This window comes from Phaenicophaeus curvirostris, chromosome W, assembly GCF_032191515.1.
Source record: "Phaenicophaeus curvirostris isolate KB17595 chromosome W, BPBGC_Pcur_1.0, whole genome shotgun sequence".
In the NCBI taxonomy this organism is placed as follows: Eukaryota; Metazoa; Chordata; class Aves; order Cuculiformes; family Cuculidae; genus Phaenicophaeus; species Phaenicophaeus curvirostris.
The window spans coordinates 778,847-801,027 of NC_091430.1; the positions used below are offsets into that span (position 1 = coordinate 778,847).

At 43.3% G+C, this 22,181-nt stretch overlaps 1 protein-coding gene across 3 annotated transcripts in view; it reads right to left on the minus strand.

The window, feature by feature from the left end:
* Nucleotides 1-2,713: 2,713 nt before the first annotated feature.
* LOC138732937 (ras GTPase-activating protein 1-like) overlaps nucleotides 2,714-22,181 on the minus strand; it is a 135,168-nt gene continuing 115,700 nt past the window's right edge. The window contains exons 21-25 of one of the 3 annotated variants that reach the window (XM_069879728.1): nucleotides 19,519-19,586; nucleotides 14,322-14,410; nucleotides 11,738-11,815; nucleotides 10,448-10,582; nucleotides 2,714-3,569 (exon numbers count right to left, since the gene is read on the minus strand). In XM_069879728.1, the coding sequence (XP_069735829.1) occupies nucleotides 3,486-3,569; nucleotides 10,448-10,582; nucleotides 11,738-11,815; nucleotides 14,322-14,410; nucleotides 19,519-19,586 (454 nt within the window). In that variant the 3' untranslated portion in view covers nucleotides 2,714-3,485. Of the gene's footprint in view, nucleotides 3,570-10,423; nucleotides 10,583-11,737; nucleotides 11,816-14,321; nucleotides 14,411-19,518; nucleotides 19,587-22,181 lie in introns of those variants that run through there. The other 2 variants (XM_069879729.1, XM_069879730.1) reach the window with 2 other exon arrangements.

Genomic DNA, 22,181 nt, shown 5'->3' on the forward strand with positions numbered 1-22,181 from the left:
CCCCCATGCACTTGGCATAAACCTATACATTGACCGAGGGACAACACCCTGGGATGCATCTTGTCAGGTCCCATGGACGTGTGCATGTTTGGTTCCTCAGGTGGTCTTGAAACTGATCTTCTACAAAAAGGTCTTCGTGCCCCTAGTCCCAGCCTTGATGTCCAGGGGTTTGAGAGTCCCTTATTACTGTTCTTTGCATCTCTTGCCAAGTTCAGCTCCATCTGTCCCTTAGCTTTCCTGATCACATCCCTACACATCCGGGTAGCATTCCTATATTCTTTCCAGGAAATACATCCCTGCTTCTACTGCTGGTACATTTCCTTCTTACACTTTAGTTTGACCAGGAGGTCCTTACTGAGCCATGTCAGTCTCCTGCCTTGCCATGTTCCCTGTGTGTGGGAATTGAGACCTCTTGCAAGAGCTGCCAGCTCTGTTCAGCTCCTTTATCCCATTGCTTAAGGTTAAGGAATAACAGAATCATAGAATGGTTTGGATTGGAAGGGGGGACCTCAAAGCCCATCCAGTTCTAACCCCCCTGCGATGAACAGGGACACCTTCCACTGGATCTGGGTGCTCCAAGCCCCATCCAACCTGGCATTGAATCCCTTCAGGGATGGGGCAGCCACCACTTCTCTGGGCAACCTGGGGGCAGGGCCTCCCCACCCTCACAGCAAAACATTTCTTCTTAAGATCTCATCGTCATCTCCCCTCGTTTGGCTTAAAACCATCCCCCCTTGTCCTATCCCTGCACTCCCTGATCAAGAGCCCCTCCCCAGCTTTCCTGGAGCCTCTTTCAGTAATGGAAACTGCTCTAAGGTCTTCCCACAGCCTTCTCTTCTCCAGGCTGAACAACCCCAACTCTCTCAGCCTGTCCTTGTATGGGAGGTGCTTGAGCCCTCAGAACATCTTTATGGCCTCCTCTGGACTCACTCCAACAGATCCAGGTCCTTCCTGTGCTGAGAACTCCAGAACTGAACACAGGGCTCCAGGTGAGGTCTCAAAAGAGCACATTAGAGGGGTAGAATCACCTCCCTTACCCTGCTGGCCACACCTCTGATGCAGCCCAGGATACATTTGGCTTTCTGGGCTGCAAGCGCACATTGCTGGCTCATGTTGAGCTTCTCATCCACCAGTACCCCTAAGTCCTTCTGTTCAGGGCTGCTCTCAATTCATTCTCTGCTCAGCCTGTATTTCTGCTTGGGATTTCCCTGACCCAGGTGCAGAATCTTGCACTTGGCCTTGTTGAACTCCATAAGGTTTGCACAGTCCCACCTCTCAAGCCTGTCCAGGTCCCTCTGGATGACATCCCTTCCCTCCAGCGTGTCAACTGCTCCACACAGATTGTTGCCATCAGCAAACTTGCTGATGGTGCACTCAATCCCACTGGCCATGCGTGTGACAAAGTTGTTAAACAGCACTAGTTCCAATACCGACCCCTGAGGAACACCACTCATCACCAGCCTCCGCTTGGACAGTGAGCTGTTGGCTGCAACTCTTCGAGATTTATAGAATGTTACTAGAACCTTAAGGCTAGTAGAACTTTAAGTGATTTAGAGCAGGATGTGCTGCCTTCTTCCCAAGCTCGTCATTGAACTAACTGAAAGAAAAAAATCTTGCTTATAACATTTTCAGCATTCCCAACATTCTTCTCAAATATACAGTTAAGAAGACACTGTAGCATCTACAGTATGGAACATAATCATAGTTATGTGACTTAACCTGTTGCTGCAACTGCTGATCCTGCAGCTATAATCTCAGATAAGATTACTGTGACTAATGTGTATGAGGACTACTGAGAATAATTTAAAAAAAACCCCACAACTACAAGTAGTCGCATTCTGTCAAAAGCTAAGTCGAAGTATTTCATTGTAATGGTTTTGGCTGGAATGGAGTTAACTTTCTTCATAGCAGCCCATATGGTGCTGTTTTTTGGTTTTGTGACTATAACAATCTTGACAATACATCAGTGTTTTGGCTATTGCTGAGCAGTGTTAGCAGTGTGTCCAGGCTTTCTGTTTTTCCTACTCTGCCCCAACAGGGAGTAGGCTGGAGAGTGAGCAAGAAGTGTGGAGGGGACACAGCTGAGACAGCTGATCTGAACTGGCCAAAGGGATATTCCATTCCACATAATGTCATGCTCATCACTAAAACTGGAGGGAAAGTTCTATTTTGGGGAGGGAAGGTAGCTGTTGTTCACAAACTGGCTGGAAAACAGTTTGCTTCTGGGAGGTGGTGAGTGATTGCCTTTGCATCACTTATTCAGTTTTTCTTTTGTTCATCTTTCCTTTCTCAGTTCCTGAGTTTTCTTGCTTCTTGCTCTTCCTGTTGTCTCCCCTGGCCTGCTTTGTGGGGAGGGAGTGAGCAAGTAGCTGTGTGGTGCTTAAGCTGCAGGTGGGGGGTAAACTATAACATTAATTTTCACACACTGTTTTAGGAAATAAGTAGTGGTGTCAATTATTTAATACACCTACCTAAACACAAGTGAGATTTACCTACGCTCATTTTTATCAATGCATTTTATACACGGTAGATAAATAGCCAACCATATCTGTTATCAAAATTTAATTTTTACAGTGTTTTATTACTTGCACCTAAAGTTAGCCAGTTTCCATACAGAGTCTATTGGCAGCTTGATTATTTAAAAAACTTATTTTTCAGGTTTAAAAATAATATCCATGGTAGCCTTACATTACACACAAGACCAACCAATGCATATTTTATAAAATGGTTTAATAGATGCATGAGTGTCTGATACAGTGATAATAAATCTACTGAATTCTAATTATTTACTGTTGCAAACATCTTACAAAAGCATTTTGATTTACATGTATGGATACACAGTCCTTGATGGAAGAATTCTATCGAATCAGTGGCACATTAAAGAATAAAGCTGACAATCCCTTCTGCATATTCTTTTGACACAACTCCAGCAAGAGAAACAACATGGTATGAAAAGTATACAGGAAAGATTGTTCTTACCATAATCAGCAAAAACTGGAAAGTGTAAATACAAGTTCAAGTGGTCAAAGCAATCAAAGTCATAATAATTGTAACCAGTCAGAAATTACAGCAAGAAATGTTATCCAGTTACATGTAGTTGTCAAAGCAACGCATTTCTTTCCTTGTCAGTTGATAATTCTTCTCCAACAAGACAGAAAAATGTTGGCAATTGCAGGCATTGAAAATAATTTTCAAAGTTCAAGACAGTCACAGCATTTTCTTTGCAGAAGGTAAACAGTACACCAAGGCTCAGAGGCTGTAAAAACGGGTTCCAAGTGGAAAAAGTGCAAATATCCTGCACAGATAGTTAAAAAAGCTGCTGGTACAATTATTCACTAACAGAACCTTTGTTTTCTTTTTGCATAGTTCATAGATCACTGGGAATGTGACAGTGTGCTATTTTTGGCAAGAGCAAAAAAAGTTATAGTTGTGTGAGTTGCCACGTTAGACATGCTGGATCCATGCAGAATTCAGATAGAGGGCTGCTACCTGATGTTATTAGGCACTGAATACTGATTTTGTTTTTGTTGTAGCAGTTCTGTAACAGCCAACAGTTTCTTAAGAACATGCTGTAGAAAAAAAAACAACCCAGTACAACCCTATATTAGCAACTAGAAAAAAATCAGAACCCATCTTGCTTGAGAAGCATCTTCAATATTAACCTACCAGACTTAGAATTCGGTAGTTTAAAATATATTTAACCCTAACCCTGCCCCCAGCTCCAATTCCCTAGTCACTAAGACATTACTTCAAAAGACAACAGTAAAACAGCAATATTAAATTTATCCGCACCCATGGAGACCCATTAAGTCCTGCCAACTTAACCTGAGAGTTTCAAAATGAGAGTTCTCAATCTGTTAAAAACAATCTGTAAACCAAAACTCAATTAATGGGTATTTTCCTCATGTGAAAGTGCAGAACTGGGCCAAGAAAATGAAAAAAAAAGTGGTTATAAATAAAAGTTGACAATACAATTCACTTCACTTCTGTACAAGCAGAACTACCCCCTTTTAACTTTCTGAAAACCTGGTCATTAAACTAAATCAAATGCAACTGAACATACACATAAAGCAGAATGAGAAATTGTATTGCTAACACACTGTTGGGAGTCAGTAATTTTTTCATTACAGTAGAACTGCGATCAAGTACAATAGGGTGATCCTGAACCATTATCATAGAATCATAGAATAGTTCAGGTTGGAAGGTACCTTAAAGATCATCTAATTCCAACTCCCATTACAGAATCATAGAATAGTTAGGGTTGGAAGAGACCTTAAAGATCATCTAGTTCCAACCCCCGCCCCCAGATCAGGTTACCCAAGGCCCCATCCAACCTGGCCTTAAACACCTCCAGGGATGGAGCAGCCACAAATTCCCTTGGCAACCAGTTCCAGAGTCTCACCACTCTCATGGTGAAGAAATTCGTCCTAATGTTTAGTCTAAATCTGCCCTTCTCCAGTTTATACCCGTTCCCTCGCCCTGCTAGCCACGCTGCTTTGGATGCAGCCCAGGACACGTTTGGCCTTCTGGGCTGCGAGCGCACACTGCCGGCTCATGTTGAGCTTCTCATCAACCAGCATCCCGAAGTGCTTCTCTGCAGGGCTGCTCTCAATTACATCAACCCCCATCGTGTAGTGAAAATGGGGATTACTCCGACCCAGGTGTAGGACCTTAGACCTGGCCCTGTTGAACCTCATGAGGTTCTCACAGGCCCACTTCTCCAGCCTCTCCAGGTCCCTCTGGATGACATCCCGTCCTTCCAGTGTGGCAACTACACCACTCGGCTTGGGGTCATCTGTAAACATGCTGAGGGTGCACTCGATCTCGCTGTCTATATCATTGATGAAGATATTAAACAGCACCGGTCCCAGTACGGACCCCTGAGGGACACCACTAGTCATGGATCTCCATCTGGACTTTGAGCCATTGACCACTACTCTCTGAATACGACCATCCAACCAGTTTCTTATCCACCGTACCATCCACCCATCAAATCCATCACTCTCCCATTTAGAGAGGGGGACGTTGTGGGGGACTGTGTTAAATGCTTTACACAAGTCTAGATAGATCACATCCGTCGTTTTACCCGTGTCCACTGCTGTGGTCACCCCATCATAGAAGGACACTAGGTTGGTCACAGAATCACAGAATCACCAGGTTGGAAAAGACTGACTGGATCATTGAGTCCAACCATTCCTATCAAACACTAAACCATGCCCCTCAGCGCCTCGTCCACCCGTCCTTTAAACATCTCCAGGGAAGGCGACTCAACCACCTCCCTGGGCAGCCTCTGCCAGTGCCCAATGACCCTTTCTGAGAAAAATTTTTTCCTAATGTCCAGCCTAAACCTCCCCTGGCGGAGCTTGAGGCCATTTCCTCTCGTCCTGTACCCTGTCACTTGGAAGAAGAGGCCAGCTCCCACCTCTCTACAACCTCCTTTCAGGTAGTTGTAGAGAGCAATGAGGTCTCCCCTCAGCCTCCTCTTCTCCAGGCTAAATGACACCAGCTCTCTCAGCCGTTCCTCATAAGACTTTTTCTCCAGACCCCTCACTAGCTTCGTTGCTCTTCTCTGGACTCATTCCAGAGGCTCAATAACCTTCTTGTGGTGAGGGGCACAGAACTCAACACAGAATTCGAGGAGCGGTCTCACAAGTGTCGAGTACAGAGGGAGAATAACCTCCCTGGACCTGCTGGCCACGCCGTTTCTGAAACAAGTCGAGATGCCATTGGCCTTCTTGGCCACCTGGGCCACTGCTGGCTCATGTTCAGTCGCTGTCAACCAACACCCCCATTGTTGAACCTCATGCCATTGGTCTCAGCCCAGCGGTCCAGCCTGTTCAGATCCCTTTGCAGAGCCTCCCGACCCTCCAGCAGATCGACACTTCCACCCAGCTTAGTGTCGTCCGCAAACTTGCTAAGGGTGCACTCAATGCCTTCATCCAGGTCATTGATAAAGACATTGAACGGGGCTGGACCCAGCACTGAGCCCTGGGGAAGCCCACTCGTCACTGGCCTCCAGCTGGAGTTAACTCCATTTACCACCACTCTCTGGGCCCGGCCATCCAACCAGTTTTCCACCCACGAGAGTGTGCGCCTGTCCAGGCCAGAGGCTGACAGTTTCTGAAACAGAATCATAAAGCGTTTGCCCCTGGGTCATACAGCGTTTGCCCCTGGTGAAGTCATGCTGGCTGCCTTTAATCACCTCCATGTCCTCCATGTGCTTTAGCAGAGCTTCTAGGACGATATCATCCATAATCTTCCCAGGCACAGAGGTGAGGCTGACAGGTCGGTAGTTCCCAGGGTCGTCTTTTCTGCCATTTTTAAAAATTGACACAATGTATTCCTTCTTCCAGTCACCAGAGACTTCTCCTGATTGCCATGACTTTTCAAATATCATAGAGAGTGGCTTGGCAACCACATCGGCCAATTCCCTCAGGACTCTGGGATGCATCTCATCAGGTCCCATAGACTTATAAATGTTCAGTTTACTCAGGTGGTCATGAACCTCATCCTCCTCTATAGTGGGAGGGGTTTTATCCCCCTGGTCGCCATCTTGCTGTCCCATGAACCAGGAGGGGCGAGGAGAGCAGTTATTGGTGAAGACTGAGGCAAAAAAGTTGTTAAATACTTCAGCCTTCTCCTCCTCTGCTGATACGAGGTCACCATTCTCAACCATCAGTGGGGGTACATTTTCTTTGACCTTCCTCTTTTGGTTGACGTACCTGTAGAAGCCCTTCTTGCTAGTCTTTACTTCCCTTGCCAACTTTAGTTCCAGCTGCGCCTTGGCCTTCCTGACTTCATCTCTACATAACTGGGCAGCGTCCCTATACACATCCCAGGTTCCCTGTCCCTGCTTGCACTGCCTGTGCAGTTCCCTCTTCCTCTTTAGTTTCACCAGCAGGTCTCGGCTCAGCCACGCCGGTCTCTTCCCTTCCCTGCTTGATTTTCTACATCTGGGGACTGAGCGCTCTTGCGCTTTATGGAAAGCATCCTTGAATATTTTCCAGCTCAGTTCTGCTCCCTTGTCCTGGAGGACCTCGTCCCAGGGGATCCTACCGCGTAATTCCTTGAAGAGCTGGAAGTCTGCTTTCCTGAAATTTAGGGTCCTCACCTGTCCTATATCCCTCTGGATCTTGAACTCCACCAGTGCCTGATCACTGCAGCCCAGGCTGCCTCCAATCCTTATATCACTGATGAGTTCGCTTGTATTGGTGACCATCAGGTCCAGTATTGCATCTCCTTGGGTGGGGGTCTCTATCATTTGGACTAAGAAATCATCGTCAATGCACTTGAGGGGTCTCCTGGATTGCCTGCAGCTTGCCGTGCTACTTTTCCAGCATATGTCGAGGTGGCTGAAGCCCCTGAGTAGGATGAGAGCTTGCGTGCCTTATGCCTCCTGTAGGTGGAGGAAGAAGACTTCATCAGTTGGTTCTCTTTGATCGGGTGGCCTGTAGTATACACCAACCACAAGGTTCCCATTGGTTCTTCTGTCCTTAATTTTGACCCACAAGGAGGCACTTGGAGAAGGAAAATGGGGAAAAATTCAAGAGTTTTCTGTATGGAAATCCATGAGGTGAAACTACTCCTCTAATGTAGAACTATAAGTATACTGAGGAAACGATACCACAACTGTAATCATTAAGTACTTCAGAAAAAGGTCTTGTGAAACAGGGCTCAGTGCTGGGTCCAGTCCTGTTCAATATCTTTATCAATGACCTGGATGAAGGCATTGAGTGTTCCCTTGGTAAGTTTGCAGACAACGCTAAGCTGGGAGGAAGTGTTGCTCTGCTGGAGGGTAGGGAAGCTCCAAAGGGATCTGAACAGGCTGGACCGCTGGGCAGAGTCCAATGGCATGAGGTTTAACAAGGCCAAATGCCGGGTCCTGCACTTGGGGCACAACAACCCTATGCAGTGCTACAGACTAGGGGAAGAGTGGCTAGAAAGCTGCCTGGAGGAGAGGGACCTGGGGGTGTTGGTTGACAGCCGACTGAATATGAGCCAGCAGTGTGCCCAGGTGGCCAAGAAGGCCAATAGCATCTTGGCTTGGATCAGAAACAGCACGGCCAGCAGGTCCAGGGAGGTGATTCTGCCCTGGTGAGGCCGCACATCAAATTCTGTGTTCAGTTTTGAGTCCCTCGCTACAAGTAAGACATTGAGGGGCTGGAGTGTGTCCAGAGAAGGGCAACAGAGCTGGTGAAGGGGCTGGAGCACAAGTCTTACGAGGAGTGGCTGAGGGAACTTGGGTTGTTTAGCCTGGAGAAGAGGAGGCTGAGGGGAGACCTTATTGCTCTCTACAACTGCCTAAAAGGAGGTTGTAGAGAGGTGAGTGTTGGTGTCTTCTCCCAAGTGACAGGTGATAGGACAAGAGGGGATGATCTCAAGCTGCGCCAGGGGAGGTTTCCCGAACATCAGGAAAAATATTTTCACCAAAAGGGTTATCTAGCACTGGCAGAGGCTGCCCAGGGAGGTGGTTGAGTTCCCATAGAATCATAGAATAACCAGGCTGGAAGAGACCCACCGGATCATCGAGTCCAACCATTCCTATCAAACACTAAATCATTCCCCTTAGCACCTCGTCCACCCGTGCCTTAAACACCTCCAGGGAAGGTGACTCAACCACCTCCCTGGGCAGCCTGTTCCAGTTCCCAACGACCCTTTCTGTGAAGAATTTTTTCCTAATGTCCAGCCTAAATCTCCCCTGGCGGAGCTTGAGGCCCATCCCTGGAGGTGTTTAAAAGATGGGTAGATAAGGTACTTAAGGATATGGTTTCATGGCAGATAGGTGTGATTGGACTTGATGATCTCAGAGGTCTTTTCCAAACTGGTGATTCTATGAGTCTATGAAAGAAATTATACCCCTTATCTGAAAGCAACACAAATTTAATACTGAAAAATTTCTACTATCCTGCTGTGCCAGTCCAGCCATCATTTTTGCTTTGTTGAGACTGGCAGTAGCTGTAAGCGAATTATGAAGTTGAACGTGACTGATTTTTTTTCCTCCTATGCCACTGAAGAGGTAAATTGTAGTAGTTGTTATTAAACTGGATAAGTTCTGAACAGCTATAATGAAGCATCGTCTCATTTTTAATTCCTTGATCTTTCTTCTGCCAAAGATGATTAAATACAACAATATTTTCACCTTTTGCAAAATCGCGGCTTCCTAGTAATTCCCTTATTTAAAGAACATTACTGCCAAAAAATGCATTATTTGAGTAACATCTGCTTCCAGGAGAAAGAAATATAGATTTATTGTCTACCTGGGTTTAAGTTAAGGCCTTCAAAGAGTCACGATAAATGAAGCCCAATCTTTAAACCATGAGAATAATAAGAAATCTGATTACAAGAAGTTATTTAGAAACAGTTAAATTAAAAACTATTTTAAAAACTGCCTCTTCAAAAATGTGTCATTAAATAAATAGTTTAAGTTGATACTGATTAAATTTAAGGAAGATCATCTCTAAACAAAAAAGACTTTCTGTAGTACAACTGCCCCTGTCCCCAAATCTTTATCATTTAAAAGGGAAGACTACTTAAATTATCTCCTGCAGAGCACAGTATACTACTCAAGCATACCAAAACATAGAATCATAGAATCATAGAACAACCAGGTTGGAAGAGACCCACCGGATCATCGAGTCCAACCATTCCTATCAAACACTAAACCAGGCCCCTTAGCACCTCGTCCACACGTGCCTTAAACACCTCCAGGGAAGGGGACTCAACCACCTCCCTGGGCAGCCTGTTCCAGTGCCCAATGACCCTTTCTGTGAAAAATTTTTTCCTAATGTCCAGCCTAAATCTCCCCTGGCGGAGCTTGAGGCCATTCCCTCTTGTCCTGTCCCCTGTAAGCAGATTTGATGACTTTAAGTTCAACGTAATTAGTATACCATAGGCAAGTATATTACTTTTGTAGTATTTTGAGACAGTGCATGAAGTTTTCATAAAAGCTGTAGAGACGTTGAATAGTTGGAACAGAACACTCATTTATAGTGTTTGCTAGAGAAGTTTGCCATGTTTGTTTACCAATGTAATAAATCAGGAAGCAGAAATGAAGTAGAAAAGCTAAGGAAATGAAATTTAATTATTTAGTTCTCAATTAGAGGAACTAGATCTATTACTGTCAGGAGACAGTAATTACTTGAGTTTAGGCTTCCTCTAGAAACTGAAAACTTCACCTGGAAACTATACAAAAAAGGCAAAAAACCCAAACTAAAACAAACCAGCAAAAACGCAATACCGCCCCAATCCACTGCTTTAAAACATCTTTGGGTTTGTTGTATAAATACTTAGTTCATAGTTTTGAGCTTCTTTCCCTTTACAACTAGCAAACTCCTGGTGAAATGTACTTATCATTTATCGCTCATACTGCTGGACAGAAAAGAATCACCACATTAAGCAATAACTCAAGGCATGCTATCTGTACCTTTTGTTAACCATTGTAGTTTACCTGCATTACACCTCGCTCATTACTGAGTGTCCGAAGTTCATCTGAATGTGCCACACACATCTCATGTAAGGCCGCCAGATAACGAGATAAGTCAATTCTAGAATGCTCTGTAGTGTCTGGAAGCTCAGGAACATTCTTTAACAAAAATTAGTAGAGTAGATTTAGAATGGTGAGTAGCCAGGCATATAAGAAATTAAAATACAGTTCTACAGACCCATCAACAGCTGGTTTGATACTGCAAGCAAGTAATGCAATGTTTTTCTTCACAATTAAGTCTTCTGTCCATGTCATCTAATACAAATTATGTATTTCCTCCTCTCCACAAGCATCTACTTTATGAGGACATTTTAATTATGGTTACACATTTCACATGGAGAGATTACTAAATATGCAGCAATTCCTACTTCTACTAGGAGGGTTCTACTAAAAGGTTTAATGTTGCTATGCTACCTCTGAGCTGTCCAGAAAGATACTGAGAAAAGAGATACGTATTATATCCTCCCTCAAATGAGGGGGAACCATCCACTAGATTTATTTTTTTATTTAATTTAATTCAGACAAGAGCAGCAGCGAAAATGGACACCACCACCACCCCCAAAACTAACAAGTCAATAAGTCCACTAATAAAATAATGCAATTAAGACGTCTTCTAGGAACACTTCTAATGGACCAACTAAGGAAGCTAGGCACATTTCTTTCATCTTCATTTTTAAAACAAATTCTTGGTTTAAACAAATACATATAGACATAAATGAGCTCCTAACTCTTGTTATAGCTATCATACACAGAACAGTTACAGTTTCAAAGTGAACTGCAATTATTATTTTCTTTTAAACTATAATAACCAGAAATTCATGTGGGGAGACATTTGGTAACATATAACGAAAATGGAAGATAATATTTTTTAAAACTTCAGTTTTTTCAATCTTGGCACAAAACCATATGACAAATCACACATAAGAATTTTTTGATTTAAAATCTACTTCTAAAAGACTGGTGTTTTTGGCTAAGAGCCCTAATCCTCAGGGAGAAGCTCAAATAGATCTCATGCCTACAGCAGTACTAAATAAATAAATAAAATCTTTCTACAGGACGTTTGATAGGTTTTAATTCTGTGTGACATATCAGCAATCTGCAGTTCCCTAAAAATGCATAAGAAAAAATTTTCAATAACAAGCATTCAAAATTGTTTGGAAACTGATGCATTTCTGAGATAGTTAACAAGGACTGTAAAGAATTTTAATTCACAATATTGCTATACAGTTTCCAATATTTTTTTAAACCACTTACCCCAAGTTCATCTAAGAACATGATCATGCGATGTTTGTTACTCTTGATGAATGGATTTACCCCCTCCATATATGGCTCCTAGTCATTTAAAAAAAATATTTATTAGAATAAATCAATACCAATTTAATAGCGATACCTGAATTGAACACACTGTAATCAGAGACAAATGACACTGCAAAACGCAAATGTGTCATCTGGAGTTATTTTATATTTTCAAGTGAATTTATAATGACTGGTGTACAACCAGTCAAAAGATTACACTTTTTTCTATTCCAGATGAATTCTGGAATTGTTTATATCTGCATTGTGACATGAAATTTTACATTTCTGAAATATTGAAGATGGACTTCTTTATTTTCATTGCAGCTACATAATGGAAAAACCACTGTCAGAGGTAACATCAGGACATAAGTGCCCTCCTTCTTGTTCTTTTGTTAATGCTTGCATCCTGAGTTATGACTGTCAGGTAAATGGCTTTATAATGACAGCCTGAACCCACTTTCTTCATCATGCTTAAGGCAACAGATTTTTTTATTTTTCAGCCATGTTGCGACTTGGGAACCAGAGCGGATCAATTGTTGCTGGCATTCTTTTAGTGATGCAATAGAAACTTTATTAAAAGCTGAGGCTTTTTAGTGCAACTTGTAAAATTGATTTACAAAATTCTGTCAAGCAATATGAAAATGAATACAAATAAAAGGGGTGTTTCAAAATTCTGTACCCACAGAAAATAACCATCTAAGGAATAAGTAGAGGAAGAGAGAGAGAGAGAGTGTGTGTGTGTGTACAGGGGGAAAACAAAATCAAACAGACTCTATATGCAGGCTGGAAGTTTAGTCCTAATTGATCTCAGTTTGAAAGTGAATTATTACATATAGTATATGAAAGAACATGGATGTGGAATGTATTTAAAGGTTCTGTACAGAGACATGTCAATATTACTGAAAGATGTCTCCCCATTTTGACATCAAATAATCGATGGAAGTGCAAAAAGGCTCCCATCATCTATTTAAGGCAGATGATACATCCTTCTTGAATGGATTCTTTCTTATTACAGATTTCTACTCTAGCATTTCTCAGTTGTCTTATTGATATGGATATTCCTAAAGAAAATTTATCCATTTTACCATCAAATAGATGTTTTTTTTGTGGAGGGATGGCTGCCAGCCTTTCCTCTCCCAGTCTTCCAACTCCAACACCTATCTAGTTGACCAAGGGAAGCCAGTAGATGCGGTAGTTTTGGATTTTAGCAAAGCTTCTCATACTGTCTCCCATAGTATCCTTCTGGATAATATGTCTAGCATACAGCTAAACAAGTCCATAATACCTTGGGTGAGCAACTGGCTGATGGGTCGGGCTCAAAGGGTTATAGCAAATGGGGTTACATCAGGCTGGTGGTCAGTCACTAGTGGGGTTCTGCAGGTATCAGTTTTAGGGCCAGTGCTCTTTAGTGTTTCTAAAAATTATCTGGATGCAGGAATCAAATGTATGTTAAGTAAATTTTCCAACAATACTAAACTAGGAGGAGCCGTGGACTCCCTCAAGGGTAGAGAGGCCTTACAGAGAGATCTGGGCAATCACCGACCATATGAAAATTAACAAGAATAAGTGCCAGATTCTCCATCTAGGATGGGGTAATACTAGTTATATGTACAAATTGGGGGACAAGAGGCTGGAGAGCAGCCCCGGGGAAAGAGATCTAGGGGTCTGGGATGATGGCAAGTTGAACATGAGTCAACAGTGTGCCCTGGCAGCCAACCGTGTCCTGAGGTGCATCTAGCATGGCATTGCCAGCCAGGTGAGGGAGGGGATTGTCCTGCTCTGCTCCGCACTGAGGGGGCCCCACCTCAAGTACTGTGTGCAGTTTTGGGTGCCTCAATATAAGGACATCAAACTATTAGAGTGTGTCCACAGGAGGGCAACTCAGATGGCGAAAGGCCTCAAGGGCAAGACTTATGAAGAGCGCCTGAGGTCACTTGACTTATTCGGCTAGGAGAACAGAATACTGAGGGGTGATCTCATCGCAATATATAACTTCCTCAAGGCGGGCAGTAGAGGACATGAGGTCATGGAATGCAGCTGCATCAGGGGAAGTTCAGATTGGGCATTGGGAAAAGGTTCTTCACCGAGAGGATTGGCCACTGGAACATGCTCCCCCGGAAGTGGTCACAGCACCAACCCTGTCAGAGTTCAAGGAACATCTGGACAATGCTCTTAGTCATATGATTTAGTTTTAGGTAGTCCTGCGAAGAGCAGGGAGTTGGACTTTATGATCCTTATGGGTCCAACTTGAGATATTCTATGATTCTATGAATACTACAGTATGACTGCTACCTTTTTGGTCATTGTCCATATACTTCCACTGTTGTCTTTGGAACAAATTTATGAGTTTAAATCAATAGCCTGTTGAGCTCCAACAGAAAAGGATAGAAAAAACTGCAGGAACAAGGTCTCCTAGCTGATGAAGACACTCAGGCCACACAAGGAAACAACAACAGATTTTTTTTTTTTTTTGTATTAAACAGGAACATTAAAATGCATTGGAAATGCAGTTCTAGGCTGTTGTGTGTAGAATCATATTCACCTTAGATCCAAATTCAACCAGATTTGCTAAATTCTGCACAGACTTGGCGACCAGCGTTAACGTTCTTGCAGCAGTAGGGGAAGGAGAATCTGATAGGAATACAAAGTAGAGAGTTACCGGTCATTTAATTTAAAACTTCCAGTAGTCCAATGAAAGTTTAGCTCTTCTGCAGTTTGTTATTGATCACGGAATTAAATATTTTGAATGCTGTAACAGAACTGCATGTGGAAAATATCTCATGATCAAGTAAACTTTTGTTGGTTTAATATTATGCCCACAACAATGTTAATATGCACGTCTGAATTTCTGTACTAGTTGCTTACAGAATAAAATAAGCAAAAGTGTTCCTCAGAAGCCTAAGGTAAACAGAAGTTTTATGAATTAAGTGAAAAGCCTTTTCACAAAAATCAAACAGTTCTGTTAAAAGGAAGATTATTTGTTGTTAGAATATAATAAAATAATTATTTTTACCTTTTTCCTTATAAGTAGGTCCTGCATTGTTATGCAAATTATACTTTAAATTACGAGTACTGGAAAAATAGAATAAACATTGCATGCAATCATGGCTTGCATTTTTATGAAAGTATAGCTATTTACTGCACAAATCAAATGCTAGAAACTCCTAGTACCATCACTTGTTGGAAAAATTTTTTTTAACTGACTAAGAGATTAGTGTTAAAAATAGGGTGGGGTTGTTTGCTTTTTGATCATATCTGGCTTTTCACTTATAGATCATTTAAGTGTTCCATAATTGGCATGTTTATTATATAAACTCTAAATTTCACAGTGCTTCGTAAGAATGCTATATACTCTTCACTGTCTATCTGTATGTTTTGATCTTCCATCTTTCTGCCCCCTTCTCTGCTCAGCATTGCAATTAATTAAAAAATAAGTTCCGATTTCTTAGGCATAGCTGGAGCTTAGCCTGAGTCACTAATCGTGCAACTAATCTCAGTTGTTCAAAGCATCTAGTGCTTAGCACTGTACATCCCTTTGAAGGAGAATTGCTGGAAACTCCCGGACAAACTTAAACTCAAAGCGGAAGCCTACAGAGGGTGGAAGCAAGGGCAGGTAGCCTGGAAGGAATATAGAGAGATTGTCTGAGCAGCCAGGGCTCAAGTTAGGAAAGCTAAAGCCCTGACAGAATGAAATCTGTCCAAGGACATCAAGAAAAGCTTCTATAGGCGTGTCAGTGATAAAAAAAAAGGAAGACTAGGGAGAATGTGGACCCTCTCTGGAAGGAAATGGGAGACCTGGTTGCCCAGGATATGGAGAGGGCTGAGGTACTCAACAACTTTTTGCCTCATTCTTCACCAGCAAGGGTTCAAGCCTCACCACCCAAGTCACAGAAGGCAAAGGCAGGGACTGGGAGAGCGAAGAACCGCCCATTGTAGGAGAGGGTCTGGTGCGAGACCATCTAAGGCACCTGAAGGTGCACAAGTCCATGGGACCTGATGAGATGCATCCGCGGGTCCTGAGGGAACTGGCAGATGAAGTTGCTAAGCCACTATTCATCGTATTTGAGAAGACGTGGCAGCCCAGTGAAGTCCCCGCTGACTGGAAAAGGGGAAACATAACCCCCATTTAAAAAAAAAAAAAGGGAACTCCAGGCTGGTCAGTCTCACCTCTGTGCCCAGCAACATCATGGAGCAGATCCTCCTGGAAACTCTGCTGAGGTGCATGGAAAATAAGGTGGTGATTGGGGACAGCCAACATGGCTTCACCAAGGGCAAATCGTGCCTGATGGCGACCTTCTATGAGGGGGCTACAGCATTGGTGGATAAGGGAAGATCAACTGATGTCATTAACCTGGACTTGTGCAAAGCATTCAACACTGTCCCACAAGACATTCTGGTCTCTAAATTGGAAAGATATGGATTTGACAGATGGACCACTCCGTGGATAAGGAATTGACTGGATGGTCACGCTCAGAGTGTCATGGTCAATGGCTCAACGTCCAAGTGGAGACTGGTGATGCGAGGTGTTCCTCAGGGGTCAGTACTGGGACTGGTGCTGTTTAACATCTTTGTCATAGACATGGACAGTGGGATTGAGGGCACCATCAGCAAGTTTGTCGATGACACCAAACTGTGTGGAGCAGTCGACACGGTGGAGGGAAGGGATGCCATCCAGAGGGACGTGGACAGGCTTGAGAGGTGGGGCTGTATGAACCTCATGAAGTTCAACAAGGCCAAATGCAAGGTCCTGAACTTGAGTTGGGGCAAACCCAAACACAATTACATGCTGGGTGGAGACTGAATTGAGAGCAGCTCTGAAGAGAAGAACTTGGGGGTGCTGGTGGATGAGAGGCTCAACATGAGCTGGCAGTGTGTGCTTGTAGCCCAGGAGGCCAACCGTGTCCCGGGCTGCATCAAAAGTGTGACCAGCAGGTTGAGGGAGGCGATTCTCCCCCTCTACTCTGCTCCTGTGAGACCCCACCTGGAGCCCTGTGTTCAACTCTGGGGCTCCAAATCTAAGAAGGGCCTGGATCTGTTGGAGCGAGTCCAGAGGAGGCCACAAAGAGGATCAGAGGGATGGAACACCTCCCGTATGAGGACAGGTTGCTCAGCCTGGAGAAGAAGAGGCTCCAGGGAGGCGTTATAGGGACTTTTTTTACAAGGGCATGTAGTGAGCAACGGTTTTAAACTGAAAGAGGATTGATTTTGATCAGATATAAGGAAGAAATTCTTCACCATGAGGGTGGTGAGGCCCTGGCCCAGGTTGCCCAGGGAGGTTGTGACTGCCCCATCCCTGGAGGTGTTCGAGGACAGGTTGGATGGGGCCTTGAGCAGCCTGATCCAGTGGAAGGTGTCCTTGCACATGGCAGGGGGGTTGGAACTGGATGATCTTTAAGGTCCCTTCCAACCCAAAGCATTCCATGATTCTATGACACAAAGATCAAGTATAACACATGCAAACTTTTAAAACTTCAGTTGTCTCAATAATTTGGTACTACAGTTTTCCACCACTAATTTATGCCTTTCCTTTCTTCCTCCCACAAAGATGTATTTGGTTTATGTGGCAAGGTTTTGGTAGCCGAGGGGCTACAAGGGTGGCTTCTGTGAAAAGCTGCTAGAAGCTTCCCACTGCTGGCCAAAGCTGAGCCAATCAGCAATGGTGGTAGCACCTCTGGGTAAAATAACTGCCATGCAACACCAGCTGGGAGAGGAGTGAGAATATGTGAGAGAAACAACTCTGCAGACACCAAGGTCAGTGAAGAAGGAGGGGGAGGAGGTGCTCCAGGCACCAGAGCAGAGATTGCCCTGCAGCCAGCGATGAAGACCATGGTGTGGCAGCCTGTGGGGACCCAAGCCTGTGGGGATTCCCCTGCAGCCTGTGGGGACCCCACGCCAGAGCAGGTGGATGTGCCCGAAGGAGTCTGCGACCCCATGGAGAGGAGCCCAAGCTGGAACAGGTTTGCTGGCAGAACTTGTGACCTTGTGGGGGATCCACACTGAAGCAGTCTGTTCCTGAAGGACTGCACCCCATGGAAAGGACCTATGCTGGAGCAGTTCGTGGAGGACTCCCTCCTGTGGGAGACACCCCATGTTGGAGCAAGGGAAGAGTGTGAGGAGTTCTCCTCCTGAGGAGAAAGGAGCAGCAGAAAAGACATGTGATGAACTGACCACAACCCCCATTCCCTGTCCCCCTGTGCCGCTCAGGGAGAGTAGGTAGAAAATTCAGGAGTGACATTAAGACTGGGAAGAAGGAAGGGGTGAAGGGAAGGTGTTTTAAGATTTAATTTTTCGTTCTCATTACCCTACTCTGATTTGATTGGTAATAATTAAATTAATTTCCCTGAGTCAAGTCTGTTTTGCCCATGATGGCAATTGGTGAGTGATCCCCCTGTCCTTATCTCATCCAACAAGCCTTTCATTGTATTTTCTCTCCCCTGTCCAGTTGAGGAGGGGGGGGTGATAGAGTAGCTTTGGTGAGCACCACAAAGCAATACAGCAAAACATAGAACCTGAAATCCCATCAATACAACCTTATGTCTAGAACAACAGTAACACACATACTAATTGTTGCATCTGTAAGACCTCAACTACATCTGTACCTTAAAATGCTCAGAAACATTTCTAGGTGCTTAAGCCAACTCTCATGTAATAGTCCATGCCATCACTGTTAAAGCTCCATAACAAAGCCCCATGACAACTGTGTCAGTTGTGATGCATGCCAACACCCAAATCATGCCTAAGAACTGTTTAGGAGAATGCTACCTGATATCAGCCAGAACTATGCTACAGGTCAGTATAGCAATTTCACAATCCTGTTCTAGCAAACAGGAATAGACCCTGTCACTGTTTTATTTACTGATAGGGATGCACTCTACAAAGAGAGCATCGAAAAACAGGGTAACGCTTTTGCACTGTGCCTGGCTAGGATAGAGTTAATTTTCTTCATAGCAGTTCATATGGTGTTGTGCTTCAGATTTTTTGACCAAAGCAACTACTGATGATCTAGCTTTTGCTGAAGGGTGTTTACACAGCATCAAGGCCATCTGTTTGTCACTCTTGCCTCCCCAGTGAAAAGACTGGGGGATGTGCAACAGGCTGGGAGGCAACACAATCAGGCAGATGACCTGAACTAACCAAAGAAATATTCCATACCATATCATGTCGTGCTCAGCAGTAAAAGGGAAAGAAGGGGTTTCGTTGGTGTTAGTCATCTTTTGCTCAGGAACTGGCTGGGCATCCATCTACCTATGGGAGGTGGCATGATTACCTTTGCATTACTTGTTTTGTTTTGTTCCATTTATCCTTCAGCTATTAAAAATGTATTTAATTTTTGTTTGTTTTTTTTTATCTTGGCCCCCCAAGTTCTCTTGCTTTTATTCTTCCTTTCCTCTTCCCCCACCCCACTGAGGGTGAGGAGGGAAGTGAGCAAGCGACTGTGCAATGTTTATCTGCCCAGTGGGGTTAAGCCACAACAATTTTCTTTATGAAACGCTTTTTTTAACATTCACCTTTTCTTTTTTTTTTAGCTTTAAAACAAGACATTGGGAATAAACACTGTCTAACCTTTGAGGGTGAAAACTGTATGCTGGCTGCCTTAGGGATAAAGTCAATCAATTGATATGGATAACATGCCTTTGGACACAGTGTTCAAAAGACTTCATATTTTGCTAAATTAGGCACTAAAGTATGTTGATGCCTATTACTACATAAAGTATGAATTCATTCTGAAGCATAGTCACCTGAGATGATATTAAACATCCTTGGGTTCAGGATAGCAGGACAAATCAGTCGAAGAAAAACAAAGCCACTGAAATGGAAAAAAAGTATTTTGTTCAATAATAAAGTTAAAGAATTAATGTAGAATTATGTAGTCTTTAGGCATTTAAGTAAGTGTGGCAATCTTTTTGAGATAGATGACAAACAACTAGCCTGCACTCCGTGAATATGTTTGTTTGTCGCGGTGGGGGTAAGCCACGACACGTAGAAGTTGTGGGCAAAAGGACATCTTTATTGATTTTACAAGACTTTGTATACCCCTTCTCGAACTGCACGTTTGGTTTAGCTAGAGACCAACAGTTCATAATTGGATGACCCCTGCTCAGTTGTAACTTCGTAATTGGGTGATTCCACCTGCGGCCTGGCAGCTTCCTAATCTTGTTTACTCGGCTCTTCTTGGCGCCTTCCAGCTTCTCCAAGGATACACGGGCATCTGTTCAAGGCCAACGTTAAGTTCACACACTCTGACTCCCCAAACCAGCCAAGGTTTCCCACATTTGTTAATTAAGTATGCCTTGTTAATGATGAAAAATGAAATAAAAACAGGCATATTGATTTCCCTGTTAAAGTAAACCTCCGAAACCACCTGGGAAAAGCTTAACTGTAAAGCTGTACTGAAGCCTGTAGTCTAAGACCACACTGAGTTTATAAAGGAGGAGCACTTCGTCTCCTGCCTCCCACAAATGTCCCACTGTCTACTACAGCAAGTAATTCATCCTGTAGACACTCACTTTCCCAAACCAACACAAGGAGAGCAAGAGTGCACAGTCAGAATGGAACCTCTCTTTTGGCAGCAACATGGCCTTAGTTCAGCTTGAACCAATTCATATCTTGATAACAATACACTATTATACTAGAAGAATAAAACTGGATCAGCTACTTTCCTCACAGAATCCAATTGCTGAAGCTCAGACAATCTAGAAAGCTAGGGAAAAGCGCTCAGTTTGACTGCAGAAGTAGGAACTTATTAAACAGAAACCCCAAATAGCCTTCAATTTAGCATCAGAAAAATCTAACTTTCTATTGACAGCTGAAGTAAAAAAATATCCATCTTAGGTTAACCATAATTCTGGAAGACTGCTACAAAATGAAGTGACATATGGGCCAACTAAAGCAGTCTAAATCACCTCTCATTTTGTTCAGAGTGCGTGGACACTACCAGCAAACCTCTTTTTCACTATAGAAATACAAAAGCCTGAACAATTACAAAAGAATGGAAGTTGACCTTGCACTACCTTGCTTGTTAAGTATACAATGATGGCATTGTCTATTATTAATTTCATAGAATCATAGAATGGTTTGGGTTGGAAGGGACCTTAAAGATCATCCAGTTCCAACCTCCTGCCATGGGCAGGGACACCTCCCACTGGATCAGGCTGCCCAAGGCCCATCTAACCTGGCCTTGAACCCCTCCAGGGATGGGGCAATTTGAAGTGACATGTGCAGCAGTGAGGTTAACACACCTTTAATGTATCCAAGACACTTGAATTCCAATATTTACTGTTACACAAGTTTCCTATTTCTCCAAGAACCATGGATTATGGGCTGACAAAACACTCCTGCTCCAGTGTGAAACAAAAATATTTTGTATGACATGAACTTAAAGCTATGAGGAAGTAAATAATTTTGAAGTCATGCACATACAACAATTTCTCTTGTAGATGGCCTGAAGTTGAAGACAATTGGGGTAATGCACTTTGCAGATACAGAAAATTTGGTTCTTCTTACACTGATCAAGCTGTCTACATTAAGAATGAGTCAATACCTATGCATGGGTTTTTACAACCAGACAGAAACAGCAGCTTTTATAGAAGGGAAGCTACCCAGACACTTAAAAACTATCCATCTGTCTCTGAGTATGTAATCATTCTTGGACCAAAACCAGTGCAATAAAAGATAATATTCTTCATTGGAGGCTGCAAAAAGAACCGCACTCTAGAGACAGGTCACAAGCATGCACTCATGAAAGCTGACCTAATATTTATAGTATCCAGCAGAGACCCCAGGAAAATTCTGAATGTCAGCTGTATCCACTTAAGGAAAGCCACATGACGCTCTCTGGAGATGGGAAGGAACAGAAAGAGACATGGTATGTGCTTTTAAGTTCGACACCCTTGCAATTGGCTAGCCCAAACACCTCTGATAAGAGCAGCCTCAATTTGAAGGCAACCCCCCTAAAGAACACTGTTGGCAGGCATTTTATTGAAGATTTTTCTTCAAGGGAATCTTGAGTCACTTCTGTTACAAACACTAAATGACAGGGAAATAAGCATGGAAGGCACTTTACTAATTACACTAACAATTAGTGAAACTCTGGAGAAGGAAGGGCTCCCATGTCTTCATTTCTGTCTCCAGCCAAAGCGATAAGCAAGAGTCAATGACAAATCATCTGGAAGACTGTTCAATGGGAGATTAACCTTAGCAAATTATATCAGTGCCAGATACTGGTCTACCAGCAAGCTAGGTTTGCAAAATTAGTAAAGCAAATGTAGAAGAGATGAGGCTCTGATACCCTTAAACCCCCAGTATCATTTAGAACAACAGTGACAAGACCTCATTTTTGTCAAAGATTTTTTTAATCTGCACTTGCAAATGATAGTGTTAAAGGAAGAGCTATTTATTCAAT